Genomic DNA, 23,352 nt, shown 5'->3' on the forward strand with positions numbered 1-23,352 from the left:
TGAACTTCTTTGTGTCGCTCTGAGTTGCTCCTTCATTTTCATTGTGGGACATTCATGTCCATCAATACCACACTCAAACATCAAGTGCTGGGTGTGGACTTTATTAAAAAAAAAATACCAGTTCTACTTTGTCATCTTTTTTCCAATAAGGTACTCAATTCAACTACATAATATGCAGTTTTAACACAAATTATGTCTGTTTTGGTCCAACTTGAAACCTTTGCAGAACACCATCAGAGCAAAAGCACAAAAGACCATGGCGCACCAGCTCATCAGTCTGGTTTGACAGTTGTTTAAGGTTGTTTGATGAAAGTAAGTTTGAATTTTGCCTGTAGAAAGTACAAGGAGAGCTAAATATTTGAGCAAATGTATCCGGGCAGGAAGAAATTCAGGTGGTGCACTAAAATAGAGAGTACAGTTCTACATGGTAGCTTCCCTGTGGCGTCACAGAAGCTTCACACTTCATTACTGCAAGGCCAGCGACGTGTGAAGCCATTATGTAGGAGCAGTGGGAAGGGAAGCGTACGCGCGCGCGTGTTGGCGTGTTGTGTTGTAACTAGGATGTGTGTAGAGGGTGGGGGGGGGCAACTAATAACCCCCCCCCCTCCTCCCTTTGCACAAAGCGCTTTCTGGAAGCAGGATCAAGTCATTCACATGGAAACATTCTTTAATATATTCAAACAGCTGGGAGGTGTTGTCTGTTGTCCCAGTGTCAAATGAAAGAGGACGAACAAACAGCTGGCAGGCCATTTTCTTGCTCCACAGCTCTGCTTACAACTAACAATCTGAGTCTGATGCACATGCATGCAGAAATTTGCAAAGAATCACATGCTAAATATGCTCCAAACTACTGTCATGCAACTAAATCCAAGACTGATTCACTGACTTTGTAGAGGCGTAAACAAATCTGTGTCCTCTACTTCCACCCAGTGGCTAAAAGCAGGATGTCACGCTCCTCTCCTATCTGTTCTTGATTACAGCACATCTGCATTTCATCTGTGCTTCAACTTGCACAGGCAGGAGTAAAATGCAAAAGTTAGCCGTAAAGTATAAAGTGTCAAATTATAAGTAACCTTAGGCAACGTATTACACTTATGTCTCAGCTATTCCTTTCAGTAAAGTTCAGTGCCAGGGAGGCATTTCAGAAACCTCAAAGGTTTACAAGGTTACAAATTAATGATCAAAGTCAAAGAAGTTACTTAGATGGTGGAAACAAATAGTTTTTCAGTGTTTGGATATGTTGTGATCATGATTTTGTTCTGCCAAAGGCTGTTTGACTGCCAGCTACCCACTGAATTTAAAAAGAATAGCTGATTATTTTGAAATCAGCATTTCAATTAGACTAGTACTGGCATGCCTATTTTGCTCAGAGCCTATGAGAGAGTGCACAAGTACTTCTGTAAACTGTGGGACAATCGAACATTAATTTCCAATCAAGAACTTAGGGATTTGTGGCAGTATCCAGGGTACTATATGTGACTGCCAACGCTGAGCATTTAGCACTGATTGAAATTTTGGCTGCTGAAATTAATTTAACAAGCCAGGCTGGCAGCATGACAAAGTTATCACAGCTATTTTCATTCAAACAGACAGACCTGTGTTTGTAGGATATGAGATGTAATTTTGCTTTTAGGTGTCACTCATGAACTTAAGTTCTCAGATTTATTCTACATGGGGTAAAATGATATTCTGTACGTGGCACAATTAGTGAATCTGGAACAGGTAGAAGTCACAGAGGGGCAACAGGAAGATGTGTGTGCGGTGATTTGGTGAAAGGAAGACATCATAGATGACGGTGAAGGGACAGAGGGAGACCCAATATGCACTCACCGAGCACTTTACTAGGAACACCTATACAATCTAATGCAATTCAATAATTCTGCCATAAATTCTACTTTTACAAAGATTACACATTTTCAGTTTTTGCTATCATTGTCAGGAAGGTGATAATTCTACTTTATGTTTATTATTGAAGTCATAGTGGCTGGTGGTGGTGTACTGGAGTGTATTATATTGAAAAGTCTTTCTAATAATTGCCCTCCTCATGTATGTTAATGGTGTGAATAAAATATTAGGTACGCTTTTCAATATATTGCACTCCAGTACACCACCACCAGCCACTATGACCTCAATATATAATGTCAACAAACATTGAAAATGTATACGCTTTATGAAAGTAGAATCGATGGCAGGGCTGTTGTATTGGATTGCATTAGATTGCACAGGCGTTCCTAATAAAGTGCTCGGTGAGGGTGTGTGCTGCCTGTGAGGACATTACAGTAGAGACATGTAGGGGGTGAACAGACCAAAAGGATTTTTGTGAATTTCAAAGGTTAAATATTAGATGTGAGGTACATGAAATGTTGAAGCCATGGCCATGACAGGAGCATTTGGACACTTAGCAACACTTAGCTTTGTTTTTAGTTTCTCCACTTATTCATTGTTAAATGTACCTATATTAAGTATCTATATTAATGTAATAACAGCTTTCATTTTGGATGTAATTTGACAGTGAGTACAGGCTATAAATGTTTTGTTAAAATTGATGAAATTAGAATAGAGGACTTGTACTGAGTGACTGTCTCAATGACAAATTATACAGAATTATAACTATGAAATATGCCTCATTGTTTTAATTGTCATAATTTGTGTAATAAGTTTTAGAAATCACTGTTTCAGGATTGGCAACAATTAATGAAAGGTGTAAAGTGACATAAACACTGCCTGAATACATGACTCACAAAGCATTTATGTGGGACTTTAAATCTGTAGCAACCTGGTGGGTTTAGTTTGCTAACATAGTAAATTCATAAGCTCTTAACTTTGTACATTCGCTTATTACAAATGACTGCCAACATGTTTCAGTTGCCTGGATCTGGGCAGCTACCTCATCATTTGTAAGAAAAAAATATGATATACCAAACACATTTAGTTTTATCTTAAAATCAATCAACTTATTCAACTAATAAATGTATTTATATAGCACCTTTCAAACAAATCAAATGCAATTCAAAGTGCTTAAATATGGATTTAGAGACCAATAGACACCAAAATAAAAACCAAAAAAAAAGGGTAGTTAGGTTGATAAAGGATAATACAAGAATAGAAACAACAATTAAAAAATGAAATTATGAAATGCTACACAAAATAAATAGATTAGAATAAAAATGTAAAATGTATAAATAAATAAATAAATAAATAACTATATGTCCATTTCCTGATGAAAATGCACACGACTGCTGCTAGCTTATTAGAGCCGGGAAGTTAGCTGTTTCAGCCTGCAGAAGTCTCTAGTGAGCCCCATGGGCATGCAGCACATAGAACACATGCAGTATGTTTCCATCTGGGTAATTCCTTTACAGCGGGAAGTGGCTTTTTTGGCTTCATGGACCACTGAGCAACTTTATGAGGATTTAATGAGGCCCCGCCTCTGATGCTGTATCCACTCCTCTTTATACATCTATGATTCACAGAAATCACAGAAAACCTCCTGCGTCCTTTTACTGTAAGTGTTGCAATACAGGGGCATTTGAAGGGATACAGTGATTCACAACTTAAAAAGAATGTGGGAGGAGGGTAAAGTGGGGGGCAAATGGCCCCTTGGCCCCCCTACTTCTGGCGCCAGTGGTTCCACCAGGGAACAAACCAGAACCAGCCACAACAAGTGCTGGCTTCCTGGCATTCCCCGGAGAGAGTCGAGGCCCCAGCAAGCTGCTGCCTCCTGGAGCTTTCTTCCAGCATCTAGCTTCTCCCCCGCCCAGGTGATCCCCCACTAAGGACCAACCAGGATTATCGCAGAAGATTGCGGCCATCCAGCCAGCCCCAGTAGGGTTGGTGTGAACCGGGACCAGCTGTAGTGAGCTGCTGCCTTCCAGGTGTCATCAGTGGCGTTGTGTGACTTTTCCACTAGGTGGGACTACGGCCCTAGGTAGCGCTGCGTATTTTGGTTTTGAAAATGCACCAAACAATGTAGCATGGAGCCAGCCGCTGGTGGCTAGCAGCTTGGCTAGTGGTTTCTAAAAGTTTAAAAAAATATGTTTCGTTGGCCACTTAGCAACTGTATTCACTTTACAATTATCACCACAGTATCACAACAATCTGTGTATGTTTTGCCTGCCTTCAGGGGGTAAATGTTATCTGATAAGGAAGCAGTAATTGGGCAGAAAATCACACAATCTAGCAATTTTTTTTTTTTTGCCACATGACACACCAACTTTACTACATGACACACCCACTTGTTTAGGTTTAGGCTTGAGGAGGGGGATGGTTAGGGTTAGGGTTAAGGGTCAGGAGGTGTGTCATGTAACATGCCTTGACAACATCAGGGGATATGTATCGTGTAATAAAGTTGCTGTGTCATGTAGTAAAATGGCTGTGTCATGTAGGTCTGCAAAACTGCAGATAGACCCCCCACCCAGATCCAGTTATTTTCAGCGTGCAGTGTCAACCAATCAGGGGCCACCAGGAAAAGCTGAACTCATTCCACACATACCGCCGTCAGGCAGAGAAACGTACGCCCTTTGGCACATAGACAAACATTGTAGGAAGCGCTTTTTCATTAGTCATTGCATATTTCTGTAATTATGTATGATTTATGTGAGATTAACAACTGAAATTTATCCACACGCACAACACTAACAAAAATAATTTTTCATTAAAATATTGTGGCAAGCTTATGTGGAAGAATGTGTCATGAGTCGGAGATCTCAGTTTCAAAGCAATCAGAACACACACACTAAACACCAACACTGGCCGGAGGTCATCAATCACTACAGGAGTCTTGGTCACGGTGGCCACATTGCTAGTTAAACCTTGTTGCTATCCTGGCCACACAAATATCTACATCTTACGTGGTGTTCACACATAACACAACCACAACAATGGGTATTAACAGTCCCATGAGCCTTTGCACTACCCAGTGCAGAACTGTCAATAATTAGAGTGACCGCCTCCTCTGGTTGCTACAATATGTATTTCACAATTGGAATTGCAGGAGGGGCGGCACTCCAGCACCTTTAATGGACCAAACGCCGCTGGATCCCACCAAAGCACCCATGCTAGAGGGAGCAAGTTGGAGTATCAGTCAGGCACCTGATGTATTAAATATCCTGATGTATTGAGCTCAACAAATGATCAATGATTGAGTGTGTTATGAAAAATCAGTGCAAGATTTTTCATGAAACTTTTAAACTTTTTTCATAAGATGTTTTTGTAGCTTAAATAACTAATATCAAGGACTGTGAAGTTTGTCCTCCAATCCAGGGTGACCCTGTACATAACGATAGCAAAGCAGGCGCTACTCACGTACCCGGTGGACACAAACACTCCTGCTAGAATGGCTGCTGATCACCTCCAGCAGTTGTGGATATTGCATGTTAATATGCAATATCCACATCATTAAATATGGACCTTTCATTATAGTTTAATTTGTCAAACATTCTGTTTTTCAATTGAATTCTCTTAATTCTATTTGAGTATTGTCTAACAATGAATAAAATTATATTAATTGGAAATGATCTGTAATTATTTAACACTTTAGTGATATTGACCAGGGGTACTCAGTTTTGTTATAAACTGTATTTGGATCTGTTTCTGTCAGTCTGTTATTAATTAACTTCTTTTTTTGACAAAGAGACGTTACAATAATATAAAGGAATACTCCTGTGAAAAACAAATGTTTTGGTATCAAAGACCCTCTAAACTTGAAAGGTAGCTTAGAAATGTTTGTAACTTGCTCCTACATAAAGGATTTCTCTGTGACAGTGACGACGGTGACGGTGGTTATCCAGTTTCCATAGGAACTTTGAAAAGCATGATCCGCTTCTGAAATGTCCATCCATATGGTCAGCATGTTTCCTACAACCTTACAGTGGGTGACCTAACAATGTGCACTGTGTTTATTTTAGGATTAGGATTGGGGATTTTTATGTACTTTTGATTCCTTAAACTTTTTTTTTTGATCATTATTTTCTATTTCTTTATTTTTGTTTTCATCTCATAATTGTACTGTTAAGGCACTTTTTTGAGACTCTGAAAGTAATTGTGCTGCTAATGGAATTATATGATTACTTTTTCCATAAACATGCAGTGCCAGTACTAAATGGAACGGTAAATTGACTGTATTTATATAGCGCCTTTCTAGTCTTTACACTACACGTCACATTCATCCATTCAAACACAAATTCATGCATTGATAGTTGAGGCTGCCATGCAAGGTGCCAAACTGCTCATCAGGAAGAGTTCTAATCATTCACACACACATTCACACACTGATGGCGCAGCCTTCAGAAACAATTTGAGGTTTGTCCACTAATCAGAAGATTAGTGGATGACCTGCTCTTCCTCCTGAGTCAGTAAGGGCAAGTAGTTACAGGCGTTGCTGTTAACTAGAAGTAAAAAGTGTTAATCAACACCTTTGAAAAAAAAATAAGGGTTGCAGCGCTGACATTCTAATAATATTATAGTTCACTGGAGTCACATTGCATGATGGTACATAATAAACATATAAAGCAACGGAAGAAAGTCAGATAGTCCAGGAGCAGTGCTCTATAAAATGGCCCCTGCAACACACTGATTAGACTGTAACAGTACACAGCAAGTGAAATTGTTTTAACGTTGATCAGAGAGAAAACCATCTGACTCCTTTGACAGACATGTTTAAAAAGACACACAATGGCGTCCAGCATGTAAATTGTCCAGAAAAGGCAAATTGATTTGCCTAAAATGAAGCCTACAGGTCAGAGATTTGTACATCATTAGTGGCAGCAGCAACAGTTGAGGATGAAAATGTATAATATCTGTACAAAGTGTTTGAAGGAAGAGAGAATCTGTAAGTTTAAGTAAAAGGAGGGCGTACGCAGTTTGTATTGCAGTCAATGAGAGCCAGACAGCTCTCTCCCTATCAATTAAGGTTTAGATCTCAAACACTATTTGTTCTGTGGGAAATATATTTACATTTTGTGAGGCTTGTGGCAACATTTTGAGGTATAATATATGCTTGAAGAGTTAAAATTGTGGGAGTGAGATGTGTTTAGAATTTTTTTTTCTGGTCTAAAAAATGGCTGCTTCAGCTTGTGCCTGATGACATTGCACGCTGAAGATCTGAAAGCTGCTGTAAAAGACTTCACTTAAATTGCTCCAAACGTACAAAAGGGTATCACAACACACAATGCAACTTTGAATATTGAAAATTTGCTGAACGTTTTAAAGTTTGGATGGAGTCTGTAGACCAAAGTATGTCACAGCAGTTGAGTTTCAAAGTTACAAGGGTTGCAAATCAGTTGGATCATCCTCCCATTGACTTCCATTATGAGTTGTAATTTAAAAAAATATATATATATATATAAATGTCACTGGAAGATATATTTGATGTTAGCTGGCACAGCTCTCACACTAGCAATCACATTAATAATGACGACAATAGCTAAATAAAAGAGGTATATAATAATAAAATCATACAGTTATAAAACACTACATAACAGCCAGGCTAAACAGATGGCTTTTTAGTTTACGTTTATAAATATTAATAGCTCCTCTAAGATCCTTTGGAAGGCTGTTCCAGCGGCTCGGAGTCATGGATTTATTTTAAGATCTTGTTATTCATACTCGGAGCGTGGCCATAACTTGTAGCTTTTTTTTTTTTTACAGGCAGCGAGAAAGGACAGCCGTGCGTCAGCGAAAGACCCCAAAGGGCCAAGATGGCTGCCCCCGTGACGGACGCCGGGGAGTTCGGAAGCTGGCTAAATGATCGGCTAGACTCGCTGGACGTGGACCGTGAGGTGTACGGGACATATATTTTAGGGGTCTTGCAAGAAGAGGAGAGTGACGAAGAGAAAGAAGATGCGCTTCAGGGGATTTTATCCGCATTTCTGGTGAATATGTAAAGCGGCGTGTCTCGCTTTAGCCACCGAGGCAGTAATGCGAGCTGCCAAACCAAACCCCGCTCAGAAACCCGGGATTTTAGAGTTAAATGTCGTCTTAATCAGCAATGATTACACACGAACATGTGATTCAGTACCAAACACGGTTCCTTGAGGTGTTTTGGTAGATTCGGCTCAGGGTGGGACCCGCAAATTCGCGCTCTTAGAGACAAATGCTGGAAACAGATGAACATTTGCAGACATATGCAGTTGTATTGAAAATGGGGCAGGGACGATTGGGGATAGGAAAAGGCACATTTATTTTATGACAGAGCAATAACGCTGAACTGGCTCAAGAGGGAACCTCTGACAGGTGGAAATCAGTAATCAATTAAATATTTTTTCTGCTGAGATTACAGAATACATTTAGCTGAAAGCAGTAGAAGACTGGATCTAGATGAGCTTTTCTGACATTTAAATGCACTCATGAGTGTAGAGGTTGCGGCTTTTAAAGTAATAATACTGTCCGACTTGTTCTGGTTACATATACATTTATTGTATTAATTTTTTCTGTACAACATTTAGTGTTATGTTATTGTCTCTGGGTAATCTGTAATACCAAGATGGAATTTCTTATCCAGATATTATGACTGTGAGTAAGGGATTTAGAGACATCAGTGCTGGGATGGGGATTGATAGGGTGGATGTATGGGATGGACAGACGTCACCCGGGTGAAACCCAGACAGACTGAATAACGATGTGACAAATAAATGCAAAATGTTGTTGCAGTGAGGGAAAGATGGCTGAAAGAGAGGAGACACAGAGTATGTTCTTCTCTAAACTGTATGTTGACAAGACAAATTGATGTAACATCTGGAATGTACAGTGAAAATTTTGTACAAGATAAAAAAATAAGTTATTTTTGGTTTATTTTGGTTATTGATAAATCATTTGGAGATATTTTGTAAGAAAAAAATGTCCAAATTCTCCAATTCCAGCTTCTCAAATGTGATTTTTTTTTAGTTTCTTTAATCCTCTGTGACAGTAAGCTGAATATCTTTTGAGTTGTGGACAAAACAAGACATTTGAGGACGTCATCTTGGGCTTTGGGAAACAGATTTGACATTTTCTGACATTTTAAAGACCAAACAACTAATTGATTAATTGAGAGAATAGTCAATAATGAAAATAATCGTTAGTCGCAGCCCTTGATATATTGTATGTACTAAAGTATTGTATCTAACCTTGTATCTGTTCATTTAAAATAAGCTGTCTTTATAAGCTTAAACAGTTACTGCTCACATAGTTTAGTTGTATACGATTATTTGCTGTTTTAATATCCTTCTTGTGCATTATGTGCTGGCTGTGAATGACTCAGCTGTACATCTGTAAAGCACCTGACTGTTCCGCATCTCAAACTAACAGTCTGTGTTGGTGCATGCACTGTACGGCGGCCATATACTGTATAATGTGAGCTGCTACTTGTCCTTTGCGTGCAGGACGAGGACAGTGTGGAAGACGTCTGCAAACAGATCATCAAGCAGTGGACAGACTATTGCAGCCAAAGAGCAGCCAAACGTGACACTGATGACGGTATTTACATTTATTCATCCGCATTCTCAATCTGAAAGTTGTCTTTCTCAAGAGATGTTGTTAGCGAGGGTACAAATGTAGCTACTCTCAAAGCAGTATTTGGTGTTGAACATTACATATCTGAGTTACTGAGCTTGGCAGCATCTCGGCAAATCTTGTAGAGCATCTGAATGTATACATACAGTACTGTAAGTTATAATGCAACCATAAAACAAGCTACATAAAATAATGTTATATCATTTAAATCTTGAGGAAACGGAGCATGACAGTTTGCTACTGAGTCTGTCTTCAATACCAGTTAAACATACAGAGAGATTAGATCTTCGTCTGAGTTTTAAATCATTTAAGTGTGGAGCAGATTGCACAAACACACTTTTATTGCAGGAAAAAAATAAAATGGAAGCATTTCTGAGACTGCTAAATGGTTTTTGTGTGGATATGTATACTGTCTGGGACCTCAAGCTCAGATGGATGCCCTCGTTTGATACTTTTTGTTAATAAACCCTCATAATAATGGCAGCTAAAAGCAAAGGTATTTGATGCTTTCTATCATGGGTTATTTACAGTTTGGCTGTGTGCTCTGTAATTTCTCTTTATAGTTGAGGTCCAGGCCATCGCCAGTATGATAGAAAAACAGGCTCAAATCGTGGTGAAGCAGAAAGAGGTGTCCGAGGAGTCAAAGAAAAGGAAAGAAGCCCTCCTTGCTCAATACGCCAATGTCACAGATGAAGAGGAATATCCTTGATTTTTTTTTGCAAATTGTAAAATGAGAGTAAGGCATAGCTTATGTGTCGGCTAAGATTTACCACCGTTTCTTTGATCTCAGAACGTCTGTGGCCTTATTTATAAGGAGAAGAAAGCTAATATTTCATGTTTTCTCATCCAGTGGATGCCTTCCTTGAGAAATATTTAGTCACGATCCTTAAGATGTCAGTTCTTTCCTTGACAAAAGCACTGAAGGTGAAGAAGAGGAGCTACCAAGTGGAAATAACTTGCCCGCAACTGACAAATGTATCCTTTCTAAAGCTGATCATTCAAAAGAGGCTATTTATTTATTACCCTGAATGCAGTATAGACTGTCCCAATTATTTACATCTCTATTGTGGTTAATGTGTAGATAATAATACATTAGCAGAGTTCTTTTGCTTTCATCCAGCTGTCCTTTACTGAAAGTTTCAGCTCTGTTCAAGAACACCAACGTGACAGAGGTTCTGAACAGACAGAAGCAACAGCGGGACCAGGCTCGCGAAGACTCTCAGAAGAAGAAGGAAATGGACAAGATGCAGCGGGAAAAGGACAAACTAGCCAAACAAGACAGAAAAGAGAAGGAGAAGAAGCGTACACAGAAAGGTGAACGCAGAAGATAAAACCAAGAGAAAGGACACTTTGTATATGAGAAAGGTTTTGTTACACAGCAAAAATGAAAAACAACAGTCATTGCCTCTCTTTATGTAAACCTCATTAGCACCTTTTTTAGTATGTGAACATGACATCATCAGACGCTCCTTGTTATATTTACTTTTTTTGCAACTCATATGTGTAACGAAAAAACGGACGCTGATATAAACAGATATTATAAGATGTTATCTAGGAATAAAGCTGCAAATCTTTATACAATGAATACTTGTGACACAGTCAAGTCTTATGTCGTTGATCAAAACTGATCTTTATACATATCTGCCAATTTGTTGTTGATCCAGCTGAATGAGCTGCATGCTTTTGGTCAGGCTTTGACATGGTAATCTCTGAAATGATCAAAGTATACACCTGAAACATAAATCGAATGGATCACAGTAAAAAAAAAAAAAGATATTATCTGGTAATCTGATATTATGTGCTGTGTCAATATTTTGCCTTCTAAGTGTTCATGTCAAACTTTTTTTTTCATTTTGATGCTTTACATTTAAGTTTTACTGTCTATGCATTTTCCTCTGAGAATAAGAACAAAGGAGCGGTTGCTAAATTATACCTCAAATTTATCACATACCATGATTTGAATGTTTAAAATGGGGTTTGACATCTTTTTAAATTAATAAAAAAAAAACATTTTGAGCAATTTGGGGGTTGCTTTATTTTCAGAATGTTACTTTACAGTTTACAGAACAAGAACGGAAAGAGAGAAAACACATCATGAACATTAAAATGACATGAAAGCGAACAACGCAACTCGTATTTCAGAAAGCATAGTCAGAAATCTACAGACTAATGCTTCTACAGAATTGTTGCTTAACTTAGGTTTGTAATATTAAAAGCTTTGATCCTTAGTTGACAAACTGTCATATCTCACTGATAGGAAATATATTTATTTATTTATAAAATGAAGGAAAGTGTGATTAATACATTTACATTACTGAAGTTTCAGCATGTTTTGAAATGTATCTTTTGTATAGTTCAATTTTTTTTTTTTTTTTACTAAATTGCATATAAATAAAAGTTTTATGATTATTGTGTTAACAGAAGAAAACCCAAAGCTTCAGAAATGAATTGGAACATTTCAGAAAACATTTTATAATTTATCGTGTTAATTTTAAACAAATAATAAAGCATAAGTTTACAAAGACTTAAACTGCATCCAGAAAATTAAGTCTTAACGTAGCTATGTTATATTTCACTGATAGGAATGATATTTTTTAATACTATATGTTTCTAATGGAAATGTGATTAATACATTTGAATTTAAAATACTGAACTTTTTTCAGAAGTTTGATTACCCTTTGGGCACAGTTCAAACTTAACCAAATTGTAGATAAATAAAATTATTTTCTGATTACAGCATGTTAAGGTTAAATAAGAGAAACAAAGGCTGCAAATATTAATTTGAATATTTCAGAAAATAAAGATTTAGCATGTTCATTTTTAAACTACTGCCTTATGATTCAGTTATTGCCGAGGAATACCCAGAACATCCCAATAAATATGTAAAACAATGAATATTTCACTGAAATCTTTCACATAAATAGTGCCTTTAAATACAGCGGTGATGGAGCAAGATTCATGTTAATTTGGAACTGACACTAATTGAATGAAATTAAGTTAAGATGTGGCAGGTTTAATTACATTTCATGCAATTCCTACACAACAGAGTTAGACACCTGGCTACTGGATGCCAAAAGGTGCAGCTGTCATCAAACCTAAAATTTCTCATCTCATATTCTGCAGTGATCACTGTGTTGCAGGTAAAATGTCATTTTAGACTTGTAAGGTAAGTAATGCTGTAAGAATATTTATGTTATAAATGACCCTGTTGTCTATGGGAATTTATAATCAGGGCATTCTGATGTGGTTTTAATTTAATCAATACCTTTAAGTCATGCTAGTTTGCATGCTAAATTATAACTTAAAAGAGTATCCCTCAAATGGAGAGGGGCACCTCTCTCTGCATGTGGCTTCCCTGTCAACATGGTGCTCCTGCATCTTGACAGGTTTCGGCAAGGTCATCTGAAGAGCACACCACAGGGCTGTGCGGAGCTTTCTCGTGGTAGCAGCTAGGTCCTTCAGTGCGATGATCAACATCAGGGTGTCTGTGAAAACAAGAGCAAGTTAGGACTGACAGCACTTGAGCAGGAACATATACAGCATGTCTAACATTGCAATATGAATTACCTCTGTCTTCTGTCAGTTGAGCTCTCTGCCGCTGATGTTTGGACATGCTCGCAAGCTCATCTTTGCGTCTGGCCTGGGTGATGCAAATGGCCATATGGTGCCTGTTCAGTGTGGTGTGGATGTTGATATGGAGGGGAACGTTGCGCAGATACTCCATTCTATCCAGAAGGCTTGCCAACTGCAACACACAACGTAATCAACCTTTATATTTCTCCTCAGTCTTAGATGGAGTATCTAATGTGATATTTTACTGTATGTACATCAACTACAGTAAAACAGTAGCAATATTTACTAAGTGTGGTATTTATATAATAAAAAAATCTTTGTAAAAAAAACACACAAATACAAAGGTGGGTCATGTTAGGTTGCATGCTAATTAGTGGTAATTCTGGGGTGTGGAAAGAACAGGTGCAGAAGACTCTGAAGACCCACTCCACTGAGATTCAAACTTTAGACCTTCTTACCGTGAGGATACAGGGCTTTTTTATAAGCCACCACACAAACATAACTAAACAGCAAAAATTAATTAAACAAATAGACATTCCAAGGGATTAACTGCTTTATTTAGGTCCAGCTGTTCTCTGTGGTTCGCTCCCAATAGACCTCAAAAGTATGCTAACTAAAACTGAAAATATTGCCCTCAGAAGATAAGGCTGCTGTGACTAAATTCCCCTGTAGATGGCAGTAAAGAGTCAAACAAATCGAGGAGTCTCACCCTTGCTTGTTCTCTCATCTGATTAACAATGAGGTGGTCAACTCTCGTGGGGTTTGGTGGAGTTTTGGGGAGGTTAGAGGAAGTCACTGCAGCAGTCCGTTTCCCAACAAATGTCTTGTTAAGGATGACTTCTGTCTATAGTAGAAAAAAATGAGAACATGACAACCTAACATTTGCACAACAACAACAAAAATATTTTTGATTCAGGCTAATAGAAACCCCTACAGAAGTATGTGGAAAATATATTTTTTAAAGTTAATCAAACCCCTGAGATAGAAGAAATAAATATAAGTAAAATATTAAAGAACATCAGAAACTGAAAATACAATGCATTTTCCCTATCCAAGCTAGTATTTGCCAAAACCTGGTCCCAAATTAACATTAATATTTTCCATCATAACAAAACTGTAAAGTGGACACAGGCACACATTAAAAGTAGTAGACGTAATTCAATGATTCAATGTAGATATGTTTGACAGATCAATAGCTCCAAATACAGAAGATTAAGTTACTCCGTTCATGTGATGTTCATGATAACAGAGGATTGGAAATAAATGAAACTCTATGCAGCTGATACTGTTCAATTAAACAAAAATCATTGGCTTTGATACCAATCTTGAAATTCACCCAACTAGACATAAAATCAGATTTTTAAAGCATACCCTCTTTCTCTCCTTCTCCAAACTCCTCCACTGATCGTAACATTCGTCCAGGTAGAAGTAAAGCTGAATCACAGGTCCTCCTTGATTCATCATCACTGATGATGTCATGGCTGTGGCCATGCCGTGATACGTGCTCTCTCCTCTGCGGGTCATTGTGTCATTGAGATAGGAGTTGAAAGCAGCTGACTCATTGGCAGACATATCACCCAGATCCGGGCCAGGAAGACCACTTGCATAGGGCAAAGTGGATCTAGAGCTGAAGTTAGAGGAGTTCATGGGCAATCTGGAATACCTTCTGGGGTCATTGACAGGATACATGAGAGGCATGAACTGCTGTGTATTCCTGTTTTCCCCATCAAATCTCTGAAACTGCATGCTCCCCAGGAGGTCAACGTATGGGTTTTGTGATAAGGCCTGTTTCTTATCTCCCTCTCTCATGTAAGTGTTGGTTAGTGGTCTTGTGGAGAAGCTTTCTCCCACAAAGCCAGACATATGCATCCTTTTCTTTTCCTTCTGCATCTGTGGCTTGATCTTGTTCTGTATCTGGCCTTGCTGGATGTGATGATTCAAATACTGGTTCATGCTCACGTTAATGGGGAGTGATGTGTTCTCTCTGTGCAAGGTCATCTTGTTCTGGTATTGGTTTGGGAGGTTTAAAGATGCAGAAAGTGGCTTTGGTTGCTGGAAAAATTCTGTGTTTTGAGGGCTAAAACCAGGTAGATCATGAAAACCATCACGCCTAGATGTTTGTTTCCTCACTTCTCCATTCCTTTCCCTCTGCACTATCCCGAATTCTCCCACCAGCTGTTTGTGGGTCTGCATTGCGGGAGTGCTTTGTGTTGACATCGCTGTGCCGGTAATTTTCCGTTGTTCAACCATGCTGTCGTCATGGTACATGCCCACTGTCTGCCTGTGTGTTTCTGGAAAATCACGACATAGGCTGTCATGCTCACCAGCCATGAACGACTGAAAACTGCTGACCAGTTGGTTAATGTCTTGTGGCGCATGCTGCTCATTACTAATGGGCTTTGCGCTGCTCTGGTTGTAGTGGTCTTCATAGTAAAGATCAAAGCAGGGGCTGTTCATCTCGCTTTGAGGTCTAAAGACATTACTGAAATCATGGAAGTTATTCACAGGCTGACTATTCCCTCTGTCTGTATCAGCTGACATGTTGTCATATTTGCTTTGTTGAATCTGTGACTGGTAGGTGTTTCCCATGTTGGGAATTTGTAGACCTGGTGGCAGTTTCTGAGGATGAACGACGAAGCTGTCCTTGTCTCCATTAGGCAAATTAAAAAGCCATTGCTGATTGGTAGTAAGGCCATTAGACTGCTGACAAAACTCTTCAACATCTTTGTCCACTGACTGTCCATGTACTTTACTGAAAGCCTCACGGGAAACATAGTTTGGAAGAAAATTATGTTGTGTTTTAGCCTCTGACTGAAAGTACTGTAGCAGTTCTTCTCTAAGTGTCTTTGGAGACCAGACAGGGTTGCAGGTAGGTGGGTTCCTGAAAGAACAGTTGAGAATATGGGTATTAAATAAAACTAATACAAAAGATGTGCAACATATACATTTTTTTCAAATGAAGATACAATTACCCTTCACTGTAGTAGCTGTCCTGTGATTCTGCTTCATCCAAAATACTTGACACTAAGCCCTGTAGATCAGTCTCCCCGTCACAATCAGTACTGCCAGTGGGTTTCCTTTAAGAAAAAGAAAAAACATCATCACAGCTGAACTCTAAATGATCTTTAAAAACATTAATTTAGCGTATTCATTTTTCATTCCACATTAAGACTTGCACAAGTACATTTAACTACCTCTGAATAAGAGAGTAAAATCCAAAATAGCAATGTGACTGCCTACTTAACTACTTTTAGGATAGTGCACAGAATAATAATTACACACTTGTCCTGAACACAGTTAAATCTGAATACCTGCTCTTAATGCTGCTCTGGGCACAGTTGATAAGTTCATAGGGATCGTCATGAGCATTGTGAGACCAGGGCACATAGGATGCCATGTCCTGTTCCTGCAGTGAGACACTGGGGATGCGAGTGAAGGGTAATGCCACGCTTCCGTTGTTTCCACCACCCACATTTACACTGGTCTGCAAGAGAGAGAAGAAAAAGTTAGCCGGTTTGAAGCTCACCTGAAAACAAAACTTAATTACTTAAAGACCCCTCCAGACATGTTTTAGGATGTAAAGTATATAAAATACTCTACTTTGAATTAAAATTGGTCTCTGATATGTTTTTTCCACAAAAAAAGTTCTGGTTAAAACCCTTAAAATTACATTAAACATAGACAGAAATTCACACAAAACGAATCAGCAACTATTTTGATAATCAAATATTAATTCAAGTAATTTTTCAAGAAAAAATACCAAACTTTCTCTGATTTCAGCTTCTACATTGTAAGGATTTGCTGATTGTCTTTCTTTTTTATATAATTGTAAATTGAATATTAAGGGGGGTTCTGACTGTTGGTCAGACAAACAAGCAATGTGAAGACACCAACGTGGGTAATAGGAAAATGTGATGCGTGCCTTATTCACTATTTTCTAGACTTTGAACGGAAATGATCAAAAGCATAATCATCTTCTTTCTTCTGACCACTGTTTCAATAGTTTTCCACCATTAATTACCCCATAATATAGGTAGTTATTAGTAGTATAGTTGCTGCGAATATGCTGTGTCTTGTATACTGTAAACAGCATAGTTATGAGCCTAAAATTATAGCTTACCTGACGCTGGTATGTGGGAAATAGTGAATTTGCACATGTGCTGTGATGCCCGTCAAATGCCATTCTGAACTCCCTTGAACTTGAACTGTTTCTTTACTCCATTAGCGTTAGTAATCTGGCAAAAGACAAGTTACTTGTTGTTAACAGTTGACATAATCTTACATAATAAATATGACCAGAGATTTCAGATCACATAGAAGTTATTAACTACTATTTCAGAAAAAGCAAACAAACGCTAATCAACTAACAGTTTGCTAACCTAGCCGTTAACGTTTAGTAGGTTAGCTGAGCTAGCAAGCTAACGACGCTGGCTTGGCTAATTTGGATTAGCGTTAAATTTTTGCTTATACTTAAACGGTCAAACTTTAGCTAAATTCACCCGACCAAAATATTTGTGTGAATAAAACATAGCTGTCAAACACTGAACTAACCTACCTGCGTACGCTAAGTAACGGGAACTTACGGAATTTAACAGTTTTCTTCAAAATTAGTAACTAACATTATCCTCGAGTGCCCTCGAGCCCTCTCTGACCATACATATATTCGATATTGCCCGCGTGCCCTGAGCGCACATTGGCTGAGCTTTTTCGATTTCTATTTTTTGGTCCAATTAAAATCAAGCATTGGATCCGAGCGCATAGCAACGTCCGACCTCGCACCCTCTCCCATATTTCAGACTATAATAGTGTATTAACATGAGGCCTTATTGTACAGGTTGTCCTGTTATTGTGTCCACCTGAGGTATATCCATGTTGATATTAATTAAAATAATTTAAAGAAATTCATATGTGCACATGATATAGAATACCTTATATTATTATCATTATTATACTTTTATATTATATTATATTTTACTTTCTGTATTTTGCATATAATGACATTTTTTACTATATTGACTTTCTGTAACATTGTAATAAATGCAATATTTGCAGTATTTTGTATATTTTTCGTCAATCAAATTCTGTTTTATTTTGGTTTTGTTTGTTTTGCTCTGTTTTTCTTTTGTCAGTAAAGTTTATTTGAGGTAACTTCAGTTCAATTCAAATACATTTCAATTCAATTTAATCCTATGGTTATTTATCAATTACCTAGCGTACACTATGTAACTGATTGATTGACAAACTTTGATGTGGAATGACATGACATGGACACTAGGTGGGGAAGTCCACCTCCTCCTCCTCATCCTTAACCTCCTCCTCCTCCACCACCCATGGACAAATGGGGAACAAGAAAGTCTGGTTGGGCCACGCAATCCAGCTGTGGTGTCAAGTTAGACAATGTTAGCGAGAAAACGACCAATTCCCAAGCGACATCATCTTCAAAATGAAGGCAGACACTTTGCCAAAGTGTCTGAGGTATAGAGACTTTAATATCATTATCAAAATGGGACGTCACTGCCGTCCACTTGTATGATTATGATTATGATACTGTATTTAATTTGTTCTACTATGGATCATATTTTTATGTTGACGTATTACGTTGTGTATTGAAGTGGATGAATGGATGCAATCAAATAAATGATGATCAATCAATTCTGGAATAATTTAGATAGATAGATAGATAGATAGACTTTATCTAACCAAGTTAACATAACATATGCTTAACATAAGTTTTTGTTGAGCTATTTGAAAGACTCTTATGAAAAAAATATCAGTGCTATGTTGCACAACAAAAATGATATCTTAGCATAAAATCCTACAAGTTACTCTAACGAATATTTGACAATGAGGGTTTCTTTTTTTTTGGAAGTTAAAACCGGAAGTTCCTTTCTTAATGTTGCTCCCTTGACAATGGTGAAGGAGTCGGAGTTGCGGAAAAGAAAAAAGTCCTCCAGAAGCGTTCAAAGCGGCGACTAAGCACAACGGGGACGGAGTTCAGGTCTTTTACCACTAGACTTTTCCCCCTTTAGTAAGTTACTCTCGCTCAAAAGCTGCTTACAGAACTGATGATACGTACTAAACTGGTTTATAACACACCTATCAGGCTAAAGTTGTTGTCTTAAACTTGGGAAGATGATTTTTTGCAAGACCTGGTTTCTTGCACTCCTGCTGCCTCTGCTGATATCAGCTCAGTATCAAGGGGACAACGGAATAGTCGTCCCGGAGCATGGATTTTGTCAGCCAATTTCAATACCTCTGTGCACGGACATAGCCTACAACCAAACCATCATGCCCAATTTAGTGGGCCATTACAACCAGGAGGACGCAGGGCTCGAGGTGCACCAGTTTTATCCCCTGGTAAAGGTACAGTGCTCGCCGGAGCTGAAATTCTTCCTGTGCTCCATGTATGCGCCTGTATGCACAGTTTTGGAGAAGGCTATTCCTCCCTGCAGGTCAATCTGTGAGAGAGCCAAACAGGGCTGTGAGGCACTTATGAACAAGTTTGGCTTCCAGTGGCCGGACAGACTGCGCTGCGAGAACTTCCCTGTGCTGGGAGATGGACAAATCTGCGTGGGACAAAACGACTCCTCTGCTGCCACCGTCCCACCCATCATACCTGCCCCGGGAAGCCACGACATCTCCACGGTCTCCACAGATGAGAGGCCTTTCCATTGCCCGTCTGTTCTCAAAGTTCCCCCATATTTGAATTATAGGTTTCTAGATGAGAAGGATTGTGCAGCTCCTTGTGAGCCATCAAGGGGCGGCGGGTACATGTTTTTCAGTGACAAAGAGATTCATTTCTCCCGCTTATGGATTCTGGTTTGGTCTGTACTTTGTTGTGCATCTACTTTATTCACAGTTACTACTTATTTAGTTGACATGCAGCGCTTCAGATACCCTGAGCGACCTATTATCTTCCTGTCTGGCTGCTACACTATGGTCTCCATAGCCTACATAGCTGGCTACTTCCTGGGGGACAAGGTGGTGTGCAATGACAGCTTCAGCCCTGATGGCTATAAGACAATTGTCCAGGGCACCAAAAAGGAAGGCTGCACCATCCTCTTTATGATGCTCTATTTCTTCAGCATGGCCAGTTCCATCTGGTGGGTCATCCTGTCTCTCACCTGGTTCCTGGCAGCAGGTATGAAGTGGGGTCATGAGGCTATTGAGGCCAACTCTCAGTATTTTCACCTAGCTGCCTGGGCAGTGCCGGCGGTCAAGACCATCAGCATCCTGGCCATCGGACAGATCGAGGGTGACGTGCTCAGCGGCGTCTGCTTCGTCAGTCTCACCAACTTGGATCCTCTACGGGGCTTCGTGTTGGCCCCTCTCTTCATTTATCTCTTCATCGGGACCTCTTTCTTGTTGGCCGGCTTTGTGTCGCTGTTCCGAATCCGCACCATCATGAAACACGACGGCACCAAGACAGAGAAGCTGGAACGTCTGATGGTGCGGATCGGAGTATTCAGCGTGCTCTACACCGTCCCCGCCACCATTGTTATTGCCTGCTTCTTCTACGAGCAGGCCTTCCGCCCCCACTGGGAGCGCAGCTGGGTCAGCCACAACTGCAGGAGCCTGGACTTCCCCTGTCCTGCTCAGGCCGGGCTCCGCATGACCCCTGACTTCACTGTCTACATGATCAAGTATCTGATGACGCTCATAGTGGGCATCACCTCTGGTTTCTGGATCTGGTCTGGGAAGACCCTGCACTCTTGGCATAAATTCTACTCAAGGCTGACATTTGGCAAACATGGAGAGACCACTGTGTAGAATAAAGGGACATCTGTATGTTTCTAGGACTGATTTGTGTATTATTAACTGTTTCTCATATGACAGCTAAGAAGCACAGAGAGTAGCTATACAGCATTTGTATTCGACTCAGCTTTAGAGCCATTCATGCATACCAAACTAAGGGTTAGGGTTTGACAAAAGGGCAAGCTGGATAAACTGAACCTGACTGTCTGAACAAATAACAAGCATGGCTGTGGATGCCATGTGCTGAAATTCTCTCCTCCCCCTCTTTGGCTCTTTTCTTAAAACCACCATAAACTTGAGGGGAGTGATGATCCAGCAGCCAGGAACACATAGGGGGGAGGGGGGGGGGGGGGATAAGGAATGAACAATGGCTGGTTATCCTCTGTAAACATTTCATATGTAATTAAATAAACCTGTAAATAGTATTTGTAAAAACATGAAATTATATATTTGTATTTTTAAAAAAAAAAGTAAATACTTTTTATTCTCTGCCAGTGTACCTGCTTTACTTTTGCACTGTAAGAAAGCCACATAACGTAGATCTAGACATGTTCCTTTTTTTAATTAAATACTGGTAATCAATTATGTTTATTTTATGGATTCAAAGAATGTCTATATTTCAATCTGTTGGATGATGTCAAAGAGGATTTTCCAGTTTCAGTCACTCCTCTTTAACCTAAAACATATGCTGAATCTCTACAAAATGTCCAGATATCAAATAACTATAAATCAAACGCTTGATTTTTTTTTAATGCCTTTCCATATGTTCAGTATTCTTTAATGATTAAATACTGTCTTGATAACAAGTTCTTTGATAAAAGGACAGCCATGTTGTTTTCACAAGGGGGTGAGGGTTGTGTGACACCTGAACATCTGTTGCCTCAGACTGGCAGACAACCATAAAGCAGATTATTGGAGTTCTTAATGAAAATTAGCTTATACAAGACTATAGCCCTCTGGGAAATACAAGGAATTAGTTTATACTGAAGCTGCTGTCAATTGAACAAACCTTTTCCTTTTAATTGCTTATCAAGGGTTTTGAAAGATTTCACATATGCGTGTTTTGTGTCTGAGAAGCTGGTGCCAATCTGTGAGAATGTGACAGCAACTCCGGTGCAAACATTGAGACCTTTCCAAATGGAGGGCTTCCTCACACATACACCAACATCGCCTTCAAGTGCTAAACAAAACGAGAAACCCTTTTTTTTTTTCTTCTTCTTTTTTTTTTGCCACTTGTTAGAGAGGTCTTGGTTAAATCAACAGGAATCAATCTGGCAAGCGAAGTCTGTGCTGTTGCATAGGTGTGAAAATGTTCCTGCCTGCCTGTTTGGGTGAAGAAAAAACAAGGTTGCTCAGCTTTGTGCTTATAGTGTTACTTCTCTGCAGCCACTGTGCTCTCTGCCAAGTTGGAATCCCCCAAGCCATGCATGGCTGAAATTGAACGTTCTCCGCGGTGATGTCATCAAGTAGATGGGTGTGTTGGAGAAAACTGATCCTCTTGCCTCAGAGCAGAAGCTCAGGGCTAGAAGCAGACCTTAAAGACATGCACGCAAATACAGTGTGTGCATATCACTTACTTTACTGCAAAAGGTTTAGAGGGGGCGCATCATGTATATATAGTATATATTTACTGACATGATCATATAGCTGCTATCAATCTCTTCTTATATCTCATGACCTGTTGGACAAGTTGATGTTTGTCTTCCTTGTATCCCTATATGGGGTTAAGTACAGATGGGTTGTAATAACAGACAGGTAAATTTGATTAAAGGTAGGAACAGGTACTCTGACAGTGGGAGACCATAAATCAACCTGTGTCTCTCTCTCTCTCTCTATTCTGCCCTTTACACCCCCTCTACCTCCACCCTCCTTCCCTCTCTTCGCTCAGATGAATGGGGGGAATGCGAGTGAGTCAGTGGAGCGGCGCTGGGCCTTTGCCTACTGACAGACAGTCTCCTGTGTGCTGCTCACTTCAAAGCGCTGCTGAAACCTGACTAGCTCCTTGTAAACAGTGCCGCCTGGCCCGAAGGCCCACTTCCTGCGCTTAACTCAACTTAATGGCTGGCTTGTTTGGCTTTGCACTGAAGCAGAGAAACGAGTGAAGAGTGAGAGAATGAAGAGAAGCGGCATGTGGGTGGGGTGCTGGTGGTAAAGAGAGTCAGATTGTTTTAGGGTTAAAGGGAGGAGGGGTTTGGAGAGCACGATGGAAAATCTGTATTATTTGGTTGCTTTTGTCTTTCTCCAGGGAAAAATAACAAAGGAGGAAAAAGAGAATCTAAATGAGGAGAGACATCTATGATTTTGTGAATATTTTAAGTAAAAGCTTGGATCTCAGACCATCAAAACTATTGTAAATGGAATCAGATGCACTGCATGTATGCCAGGTAAAAAAAAAAAAAAAAAAAAAAGCTTTTCACAAAATCAAAGTTGGTGTTGCATGACCCATCTGGGGAGGTTTTACACAGACTTTACCTGATGGTCTTGACCTTCTCTACATACAGAGAAATGTTAGACGTACATTTATAGTGAAAACGC

At 39.4% G+C, this 23,352-nt stretch overlaps 3 protein-coding genes across 4 annotated transcripts; 2 read left to right on the plus strand and 1 right to left on the minus strand.

The window, feature by feature from the left end:
• Window positions 1-7,656: 7,656 nt before the first annotated feature.
• ccdc43 (coiled-coil domain containing 43) lies at window positions 7,657-11,509 on the plus strand. Its single transcript, XM_042392690.1, has 5 exons — window positions 7,657-7,871; window positions 9,360-9,453; window positions 10,053-10,188; window positions 10,409-10,464; window positions 10,633-11,509. The coding sequence occupies exons 1-5, from the start codon at window positions 7,698-7,700 to the stop codon at window positions 10,818-10,820; spliced, it is 648 nt and encodes a 215-aa protein (XP_042248624.1). The 5' UTR covers window positions 7,657-7,697; the 3' UTR covers window positions 10,821-11,509.
• moto (minamoto) lies at window positions 11,500-17,732 on the minus strand. Of its 2 annotated transcripts, none has more exons than XM_042392687.1 (8): window positions 17,618-17,732; window positions 17,183-17,297; window positions 16,374-16,546; window positions 16,035-16,139; window positions 14,434-15,943; window positions 13,772-13,906; window positions 13,057-13,234; window positions 11,500-12,974 (listed from the first exon to the last, which is right to left on the minus strand). In XM_042392687.1, exons 2-8 carry the CDS (start codon window positions 17,243-17,245, stop codon window positions 12,784-12,786), a joined length of 2,355 nt encoding a protein of 784 aa, XP_042248621.1. In that variant the 5' UTR covers window positions 17,246-17,297; window positions 17,618-17,732; the 3' UTR covers window positions 11,500-12,783. The 2 variants fall into 2 exon arrangements, with proteins under 2 accessions (XP_042248621.1, XP_042248622.1); XM_042392688.1 differs by having other exon boundaries at window positions 17,646-17,731.
• Window positions 17,733-18,989: 1,257 nt separating this feature from the next.
• Window positions 18,990-21,306, plus strand: fzd2 (frizzled class receptor 2). Its single transcript, XM_042392689.1, has one exon. The coding sequence runs from the start codon at window positions 19,195-19,197 to the stop codon at window positions 20,830-20,832; it is 1,638 nt and encodes a 545-aa protein (XP_042248623.1). The 5' UTR covers window positions 18,990-19,194; the 3' UTR covers window positions 20,833-21,306.
• The last annotated feature ends 2,046 nt before the right edge of the window (window positions 21,307-23,352 follow it).

This window comes from Thunnus maccoyii, chromosome 18 (assembly GCF_910596095.1).
Source record: "Thunnus maccoyii chromosome 18, fThuMac1.1, whole genome shotgun sequence".
Lineage (NCBI taxonomy): Eukaryota > Metazoa > Chordata > Actinopteri > Scombriformes > Scombridae > Thunnus > Thunnus maccoyii.

What these genes read in the sequence shown, in the direction of transcription:
- moto (XM_042392687.1), bottom strand. Translation starts at nt 17,245, where the DNA reads ATGGCATTTGACGGGCATCACAGCACATGTGCAAATTCACTATTTCCC. An exon ending in CAGAGCAGCATTAAGAGCAG is followed by an intron (nt 16,140 to 16,373) that starts GTATTCAGATTT and finishes TTTTTCTTAAAG; the next exon opens with GAAACCCACTGGCAGTACTG. An exon ending in TCAACTGACAGAAGACAGAG is followed by an intron (nt 12,975 to 13,056) that starts GTAATTCATATT and finishes TTGTTTTCACAG; the next exon opens with ACACCCTGATGTTGATCATC.
- ccdc43 (XM_042392690.1), top strand. Translation starts at nt 7,698, where the DNA reads ATGGCTGCCCCCGTGACGGACGCCGGGGAGTTCGGAAGCTGGCTAAAT. An exon ending in AATGTCACAGATGAAGAGGA is followed by an intron (nt 10,189 to 10,408) that starts ATATCCTTGATT and finishes TGACAAAAGCAC; the next exon opens with TGAAGGTGAAGAAGAGGAGC. An exon ending in CTTGCCCGCAACTGACAAAT is followed by an intron (nt 10,465 to 10,632) that starts GTATCCTTTCTA and finishes TGAAAGTTTCAG; the next exon opens with CTCTGTTCAAGAACACCAAC.
- fzd2 (XM_042392689.1), top strand. Translation starts at nt 19,195, where the DNA reads ATGATTTTTTGCAAGACCTGGTTTCTTGCACTCCTGCTGCCTCTGCTG.